We start from the raw sequence: 9,487 nt of genomic DNA, 5'->3' as shown, positions 1-9,487 counted from the left end.
GAGGCGCAGCTGGTGAGAATCAGTGAAGCGGGGCAGGTGTGTCTAATAGTGCAATTAGTGCAAGGGAGCTGACTAGTGTGAGGGAAGGAAAAGAGGAAGGTGCCGCCGGGCAAACCTGACACATGCACCGATCCTAACAAACGTTATGAGTGTTTGATATTACACAATTTACAGTGAGTGTTTGATATTACACAATTTACAGTGTTTGATATTACACAATAATTCACAGGGTTGACAGTAGGCCAACACTGAACTGCTAAAATGGTTTTTAGAAAGTTATATCAGAAAATATTTTATACAGAATATCCAACTGCTTACTTATTACATAATGTACATTATCCTTTAAATTTCCTATCCTTAATAACATCTTATGTCAACTAACTACTGTGCAAAACAAATATGGTCTTAAGTGTCCAGTGTCACAGCTTTTATTGGTTATTTCAGACAAAATGTAACACTTCCTCAAACAGCAGAGTATACTGGCTTATAAAAAATGTGTCAGTGCAGTAACATCTGAGGGTATAAGGAGGTAGCTGCCTATAACTGCTGGTTGTTATTAGGGAGGTTTTGGAGTCTTATCCTGAATAACATAAAAGAGGGAGGTTTGCAGATTCATGGTAGTCAATGACTGAGTGAATATCTCCACCAAAAAACTTCAAGCAGTGTTTGGAGCTTTAATATGTTTCAAATATGCCACCTTAGTGTGAGAGGTTAAGCTTTATTCTTATGTCCAGGGGATAGCATATCGTAGCCTTCTTACACAGGAAAGGCACACCCCAAATTCCCCCAAAACTGATTGAGTGAGCTTTGTCAGTTGTGAGTAGAACATCACATGGGGCAAAGCTAAAATCATTGTAGAAGAATGAGATGCCATTCCAGTGGCTGAGTAGGTATTGCGGGAACTGTAACTCCAACTAAGAGGAGGCATTGATTGGGACTGTGTCAGAGGGAACGAAATATGTGAGGCAAAGGAGATGTGAAATAAATGCACTACCCTGGGGAATAATTTGGAGGGTGACCCAAGCAAGCAAAATGTTTTTATATAGCACCTTTCTAAACCTACATTACAAGGTGTTTTATAGTAAAACATAAAAATAAGTAAAACCAGATAAAACATCTATACAATAAGATGACGGCAAAAATGCATAATCAAAACAAAGACATCAATCAGTGAAGTTGTCAAAAGCCAGTGAATACTAATGCGTTTCTCAAAGAGAGACAGAAGCGACAGTTTAGTGCAAGAAGGTGTGAGGAGGAAGTTTGGAATGATCAGGTTGATTCTGTCCAGTTTTGTAGTTGGGAAGTGAGACCTGAAACTGCTCAGAGTTTAGCTGAATGCCCAGGAACTTGATGGAAGTGGAGGGTCCCTCCGTCTTTTCAGTGGCACGCCTAGCATTTAAAAGGCTGAGATCACCTTGGAGAGCTCCTTGGCAGGTGGAGATAAAGATGGTGACACCAGCAAAAAGTCATTGAGAAGATGAACCAGATGTTGAATGCCGTAGTTATTTTTCCAGGATCCAGCAGAGCCTCTCTGAAAAGGTGTCAAAAAGCTTTGGACTACTCTTGCTGCTGAACGTTAGCCTCACTACAAAATAAACCTTATTCCTACAATGTTATTACATAAGGACCAGCCTTCCTGCTGGAGGGCCAGCTGGCTTTTCCTTTTGGTGAACTGATGAGTCTAACAGGCAGGAAAGGAGGAGGAGTGAATAAGAATATTGCTGAATACGATCGAACAGAGCACTGAGGAAGTTTGGACTTCACAACCGTACTGGAGCAGGCTGATGCTGGATGGGCAGGGGTGCTGTCCCTTAGTGGTGCCAAGGTGAATGGAGCTGAAGCAACTAAATTGAGATGTTCATCTGATGAAAATTAAAATTTTTCATTTTGCATTGACCCATTATTATGCACAGACATGTAAAATAAGTGCACACTCCTTCTAGAGCTCATGGCTGTCCTGCCATCACGTCTCTGGTCGGCTTTTTGAACCCTTGTGCATACCAAAGAATAACCCAACATGCAACTTGTGATGTTAAAATGGCAACGACAGTGGCATTGCATGACAGAAAAAGAAAATAAACATGAAGACATTCAGCAAGATGATATTTCCTTTTAATATCATTGTCTTATGTTGACAACTCTCAAATATTTTGATGTGGAACAGCTGTTTACTTATGAAGAGGCAGTGAACAGCAACGCACCAAACAACACAAAAGCCCAGTTCACTGAACTACATACAGTCCGAAAGCATCACTCAGTACTCTCACATTCCTCAGACAGCTTTTGGAGTCATTACACTCTAATCTTAAAGGTCTCCTGCACTTAAACACTTAAGATGATGTCACAGGTGACAGAGCCACTGTTTACATCTATTTTTACTACCTAGCAGTCTTATTGGTCACTGCCTTTGCGTGTTGCTGCCACTATTGCTGACAAAAACCATTTGTAGGGACCCATTTGTGAAAACATGGTCTGTAGTGCTATTTGTGGCCAAACCCTTCACAGGGACCCTTTAAGCATAAACATGTATGTGAATATTAAACAATTGAATGTGTATAGTGTCTGTGTGAGTACAGGCACAAGCAGAGTTCTACACAGTCCCATGTGCATTGTGGGCCTTGTTCCCCTGATCAGATGGCTTCATATTGTCCTTGTAGTTGACAGTTACAGTAGTGGACTTGGTTTATTGCTGTAGCTGTATTGGCTTTTGTTGGTTTGACACAGTAGTAAAAGTGTGGCAATAAAACAAGCAGGACATTTCAGATCTGTTAACCTTTTCTTCTCTGTCTTACCTTTTCTTCCCTTGCCTGTGTTCTACCTAGGCCACAGAACAATGGTAAATTTTGTCCCGGCTCTAGCCGCCTCAACCAGCTGTGTAACACTCGGCCATGCCCTTTCAATGCCGTGGACTTTCGGGCCCAGCAGTGTGCTGAGCACAACAGCAAGCCCTTCAGGGGCTGGTACTATAAGTGGAAGCCCTACACCAAAGTGGATGGTAGGTGGTCAGTTGATGAGGAACTGTTCAGTCCTATTGTGTTTAATGCATTACTTACTCTGAGAATATTGTGGACATAGCTTCGCTTGCGTCCATATTCTTTTGAGAGCTGAAGAATACTTACAGATACTTAGTGAATTCTTCTAAAGGATTATTGGCATCCCATGATTTAACTTATTCTTTGCAAATAATGGACAAGAGAAGGAATCTTGTTGTTCAAATAACACAGTGCCACTAAATACATAGAAGTGCAGATTGTTGGGGCAAACTCTTCTTTGTTTTAATTCTGCATATCTTTTTATATTTTGGTCCCCACTGTACTGTGCTAGTTCCAATCTCTTTATAAAGTGTTTCTATAATGCCAACCTCCATTTACTGCAGTAATGATTGAGGCCAAAACGCTGGAGAAAACTAACTATGCTCTGTGTAATTTGCATGGGAAACATGTAGCCACTTGCACCCTCTGACACAGTGGGTATAGATTTAAAAAGGAAGCCTGTGGGCTGGCTTTGTTACATAGACTGAAGGAGAGAGAAGGAGAGAGAGCCCAATGAAGAAGAGTAGTGTGTTTGGCCATTGTCCCAGGCCTGTTTAAGCCTTGATGAATGGGAGGAACAGATTGTGAGCTGCCTTCTGGGACCTTGGGCCAAGTCAGCTTCACCATCATTTATTTTAATCAAAGATGCCAGTAGAGACTTGTCTGTGGTAACTGATCTGAACTACAAAATAAACCTGTTGCCCCACATGAATACCCCTGGGTGCATTCATATGCAATTCTTGTCTTTTCCAATTCAGTTTCAGCGGAAGCTGTGCACAATGTACAGTAAGTATAACAGGTTACAGTGCAGTGGCTACTCAAGCATCAAATGCACCAGGTCATAGCAGAACTTTGTGAGATTTTATTCTATCTTGAATTTATTTCTTAAATTCTAGCCTTGCTATTACATATATCTGTATGTTCTTCGTGCAGATGAAGACATCTGTAAACTGTACTGCATTGCAGAAGACTTTGACTTCTTCTTCGCTATGTCCAGCAAAGTCAAAGATGGCACCTCCTGCTCGGATTACAATGAGGATGTCTGCATTGATGGAGTGTGTGAGGTACATAGGCTGTTGTTTGTGTGCTCACGAAAGATATAACAGTAGTATTCAAACTGCACAATCAAACATTGCACCTAGACTTAGTTTATTCCTCACTTACACAGTAAATATTAAATGAATATGAGTTTTTGACAGCATGGACAGTGGCTTTGTATACTTACATGCTATGAGAAACAAAGTTGACAAAGTATCATAATCACACTCCATAGTGCAGTTTTTGGTGAATGAGTAAAATGTACTCTTAACACCTTCCCTTCTTAAGACAGGCCACCTGTGCTATTTCGTGGCTGTTTTTGTGGTGTACATGGAGTTGTTCTTGGTGTAAATTTCACATCGCATTAACCTGTACACATCAAATATACGTACACACATACAGTGCCTATAAAAAGTATTCACCCCCTTGGATATTTTACCCTTTTATTGATTTTATAAATCAGTCATGGTGATATATTTGGCTTTTTTGACCCAAAAAAATGTCAAAAGTGAAAACAGGTTTCTACAAAGTAATGTCAATTAAATAAAAATATGCAATGGGAAATAAGTGATTGCATAAATATTCACTCCTTTCAAGTCAATCGATGCACCTTTGGCTGCAATCACAGCACTGACTCTGTGTGGATAGGTCTCAGTCAGCCTTGCACATCTGGACACTGCAGTTTTACTCCATTCTTCTTTGCAAAACTGCTCAAGCTCTGCCAGGTTGCACGGGGATCGGGCATGAACAGCCCTTTTCAAGTCCGGCCACAAATTTTCTATTGGATTGAGGTCTGGGCTTTGACTTGGCCACTCCAGAATACTCACCATGTTGTCTTTAAACCATTTCTGTGTATGCCTCGGGTTATTGTCTTGCTGGAAAATGATTCTTCTCCCAAGCTGTAGTTCTCTTGCAGACTGAATAAGATTGTCCTCCAGGACTTTCCTATATTTTGCTGCATTCATTTTACCTTCTACCTTTACAAGCCCCCATTGCCGACTGCCGAGAAGCATCCCCACAATATGATGCTGCCACTACCGTGCTTCACAGTGGGGGTGGTGTGTTTGTGGTGATGTGCATTATTTGGTGTCCGCCAAACATAGTGTCTTGTCTGATGGCCAAAAAGCATAATTTTCTAAATCAAATCAAATTTTATTTGTATAGCACCAAATCACAACAAAAGTCATCTCAGGACACTTTACAAAGTAAGGTCTAGACCTTATTGTTATCACTATTATTACATAGGGAAAACCCAACAAATCCCCCTTGAGCAAGCACTTGGAGGCTCAGGGTCACCTGATCCAGCCCTAACTATAAGCTTTATTAAAAAAGGAAAGTCTTAAGTCTAATCTTAAAGGTAGAGAGGGTGTTTGCCTCCTGAAATGAGACTGGGAGTTGGTTCCATAGGAGAGGAGCTTGATAGCTAAAGGCTCTGCCTCCCATTAATTGACAATACTTTGTAGAAACCTGCTTTCAATTTGACATTGGTTTTTTTTGTAAATTTTTTTTGTCAAAAAAGCCTAATTATATTTACCATGATTGATTATAAATTCAATAAAAGGGTAAAACATCCAAGGAGGTGAATACTTTTTATAGGCATTGTAACGATTTGAATATATAGAAAAATGGTGTATTTGTGCTTTTATTGGCACAGACACACTGACATTTGACTCAAACTTTCATTGTACCAAAAGGCATATTAACACGTCAGAATTACAAGTGAAGCAATAAGGTCAGAAAGAAATGTAGTGGGTCACATTACTTAAAAACCTAGCAAACATAAACTTAGCATTTGCAATTCCTATTAATTATGATTTCACTTCTGTCTTTCTCCATCTTCATGGCGCCACATTAACTCTACTGCAGGGCATTATGTGTCAACTATGAATTATGAGGTTATATAATATATTAACATATCCAAAGCACTTATAACAAAGGTAAATGTTAAAGTGCAAATGTCTATAAGATCCTGTAGAACCAATTTCATTTCTTGCTCAAATTTCAGTGACCTCCTGTGCTTATTTTACTGACTGCAGTGAACATTTTGGGTGTGTTTGCTTTCAGTTTCATTTCCAAATAAGACATTTAAATAACTGTGTTAAATCAGGGATTTGTTGTCAACAGGAGTCATGTCCTTTAAGAAGTTCTTGCCAATATGTCATCAAATTGCTTATAGGATTCATAATGGCATAAGGAAATTGTGCAGTATATTTTTTTTTAGCTTGTAAAATTAGAATTCATATGGCCCAGTGTGAATTTACCTCAGCATATTAAGTGCTGCAGTGAAAGGTGGAGACGCAGGCTTCATGAAGTACTTTATTTTGTTTCAGTACTTTGCTTCCTGTACTGTATTTCCTAGCACCAAACCATTCTTCGTTTTATTGCAAATGTGTCTTTTCCTTATATTTCAGTGACTCTTAAGTGTACTGCTACATCTCCCCACCATCCTTATAGTGTCTGTGTCATCTAGGTGCTAGGTGCAGTAGTTACTTAAAACAACACATATCAGTGCTGATGGAGTTAAAGTTACCTTTTTGGTGGTACAATACTTTAGTATAATCTATTGGCTTGTGTACTTTTATAATAAAGTTGGCAGTACCGTTTATTTGTATTTACATCCTATTTTTTCCAACACTGTTGGCACTGATAGTGTGTGTGTGTGTGTGTGTGTGTGTGTGTGTGTGTGTGTGTAGGCAGTGGGTTGTGACCACATTCTGGGTTCCAAGGCCACTATGGATGCTTGTGGAGTCTGTAAGGGAGACAACTCTACTTGCAAGATTTTCAAGGGCCAATATACCCTTCAACACAAGGCTAATGGTACAGTAAACTTGTCTTTCTTTGCAGTGTGTCTGTATATGTTAGGTAGCACACACATTTATGCAAAACAAAGGACACATGCATCTAATCCCACTGCATAATAGGCTGATTAATTTCATCATCCCTTCATCACAGAGAGCCAGTGTTGTAGTACTCAATTCCAGGACTCGGACTTGAGTCCTAATTTTCAGGACTTGTACCTTGACTTGGATTTGAGCATCGATGACTTAGACTAGAGCACTGACTGCATTTGAACTCTGAAGCTGGACATGGGAACACTGACTTTTTTTAATAGGCCATAATAATATGGCATAAGATATTGATATTAAAACGTGTTTATCTGTGCTAGACACACATGGATGTCTAGCACACATCCATAGAATTGTACTCCATGTATTAAAAAATTAAATTCACACTGTTCACTTATACAATAAGTTGTGTGCGTGTGTGCATTTGTTTGGCTATTGTGTCACACACAGTAAGAATTAGAATCTGCTTTATTGGCCAGGTGTGTTAGACACACAAGGATTTTGACTCTGGCACAGTGGCTCCCAGTGTGCATGTACTTTGGTCTTCTGTAAGGCAATGAGAAGACAAGTAAACAAGATAAGACAGAGAACGAAAAAGAACATGCAAAACGGTGAGAGCTGTGTTAATTGTGTTTCATGTAGACCTTGATGAGTGAGACTCTGGTAACAGGGACTCGACTCAGACTTGACTCTGACTATTCTTTGGTGACTCAGACCTGACTCATCTACAACACTGCAAAGCAAAGGTTGAGTGTGTGATGAGGTAAACCAAGGATGATGCTGTGTGATGAAACATGACATAAAAATGAAGCCCCTTTTCCATCGACTCAACTCAGCTCTACTCACTTTTGGTACTGGGTGCTAGGTTTTCACTAGAGATGGTCCCCTCTCAGTGTATCCGGTTGTCATAGTGACACTGCATTATACTGCTGTGACGTCATCAACAACTGACACAGTAACAATGGAGGACATCAAAGGTATACTGTTCTTGAATGTCAGTATGTGGCTTTTTTGAGTTAGTACAGTAACTACAGTAAAGTAGCAGTGAACGTTAAATAACATTGCTTTTAAAAATGGCACTTTCTTTGCTCCAGAGGTCTCATACGTTGATGACACGATTTCTCTGACCAACTGCTAGATTGTAGTATTTACCCATCAACATTAGGTATTGCCTCAGCTCACTCAGAACCTCAATGGAGGTGATACCAAAAATAGTACCAGATACTAGCGCAAAATTTGACTGATGGAAACACAAATAAGGCGAGTCAAGTTGAGTTGAGCCAATACCAGGCAGTGGAGAAGGGGCTTTAGAGAACAGCAATATACAAATATCTGAGCATAATTCAGCATTGACTTTCTTTCCTTCTGTTTTTTTTCTCCAGAGTATTATTCTATGGTAACAGTCCCAGCTGGGGCACGAAGCATTCACATTCAGGAAATACAGGTTTCCACCAGCTACCTGGCCATTCGGTCTTTGAACAGGAAGTACTACCTTACTGGGGAATGGACTGTAGACTGGCCCGGGAAGTTCTACTTTGGTGGGACTGTGTTTGACTACCAGCGCTCTTTCAACAAGCCAGAGAGCCTGTATGCCCCTGGACCTACTAATGAAACACTGGTATTTGAAGTAAGCCACCACTGCGTCCCTTTATGGCAATTGACAATGACAGGGCTTTTGCTTTTTTGCAGAGCTATCCTCTTTGTGTGTGTGTGGGGGGGGTGTTTAAAGGAAATGAGTAGATGAATAAGACCAAAAAAAGTCCCCAAAATGGTTCTGAACATACTGTATATAGGTGCCTTGGTTTACCAACATGGTGCCCTCCTAGGCAGACGTGTTTGCACATTCCACTTTCAAATGCCGACTTTTTCTTCGTTTTCTTCTTTTTTTGTGTGTGTTTTTTACTCTTTCTGCAGTGCACAAATGTCATGCACTGCTAACAACAGACAGGAATTTCTGGATATCGCCAACTCACACAGCCACTGGGAATTTACTTGTTTCATACCACCAGCTAAGATACAACTCATTGTTCACTCCCACAACAACCACCATCACCCCCAGGAAGCACCAGGCACGAGCGAGCAAGCTGAAATCAGGAGAGCAACCCAGAGACGGAGACACAAACGGGGCAAGAGAGGAGGACTCCATGCTAGGCTATAAGCCTGCGCTACCTGACCGCCACTACCCAGCTTCTTCCTATCTAACGTACAGTCTCAGGAAAACTGGATGAGCTAAGAGCTAGGATTACAACACAACGGGAAATAAGAGAATGCTGTGGTCCAATTTTCACCGAGACTTGGCTTTCTGACAAAGTCCCAGATTCCATGATTCAGCTACAGACCCACTCTGCACATCGGGAAGACAGCACTGCCGCTTCGGGGAAGGTAAAAGGAGGCGGTGTGTGCGCCTTTATCAATAACTTGTAGTGTGGAGATGTACGGACTGTTTATAAGCATTGTTCGCCAGACGTAGAGTTTTTATTGCTGAAATGCCGGCCCTATTATCTAGCCAGAGAGCATAGTGCTGTGTTTCTAGCTGCCGAGTGTGTTAGCCCAAGAGCTAATCCCTCTGCG

The 9,487-nt window shown here is 40.8% G+C and overlaps 1 protein-coding gene across 3 annotated transcripts in view; it reads left to right on the top strand.

Moving 5' to 3' along the window:
- adamts18 (ADAM metallopeptidase with thrombospondin type 1 motif, 18) overlaps window positions 1-9,487 on the top strand; it is an 89,627-nt gene that overhangs the window by 52,709 nt on the left and 27,431 nt on the right. For all 3 annotated transcript variants that reach the window (XM_020617177.1, XM_020617176.1, XM_020617178.1), the window contains 4 exons: window positions 2,823-2,995; window positions 3,966-4,096; window positions 6,764-6,887; window positions 8,299-8,543. In XM_020617177.1, the coding sequence (XP_020472833.1) occupies window positions 2,823-2,995; window positions 3,966-4,096; window positions 6,764-6,887; window positions 8,299-8,543 (673 nt within the window). The remainder of the gene's footprint in view (window positions 1-2,822; window positions 2,996-3,965; window positions 4,097-6,763; window positions 6,888-8,298; window positions 8,544-9,487) is intronic.

This window comes from Monopterus albus, unplaced genomic scaffold, assembly GCF_001952655.1.
Source record: "Monopterus albus unplaced genomic scaffold, M_albus_1.0 scaffold186.1, whole genome shotgun sequence".
Lineage (NCBI taxonomy): Eukaryota > Metazoa > Chordata > Actinopteri > Synbranchiformes > Synbranchidae > Monopterus > Monopterus albus.
The sequence above is the reverse complement of the archived record's forward strand: the minus strand, read 5'-3'. Positions and strand labels throughout refer to the sequence as shown.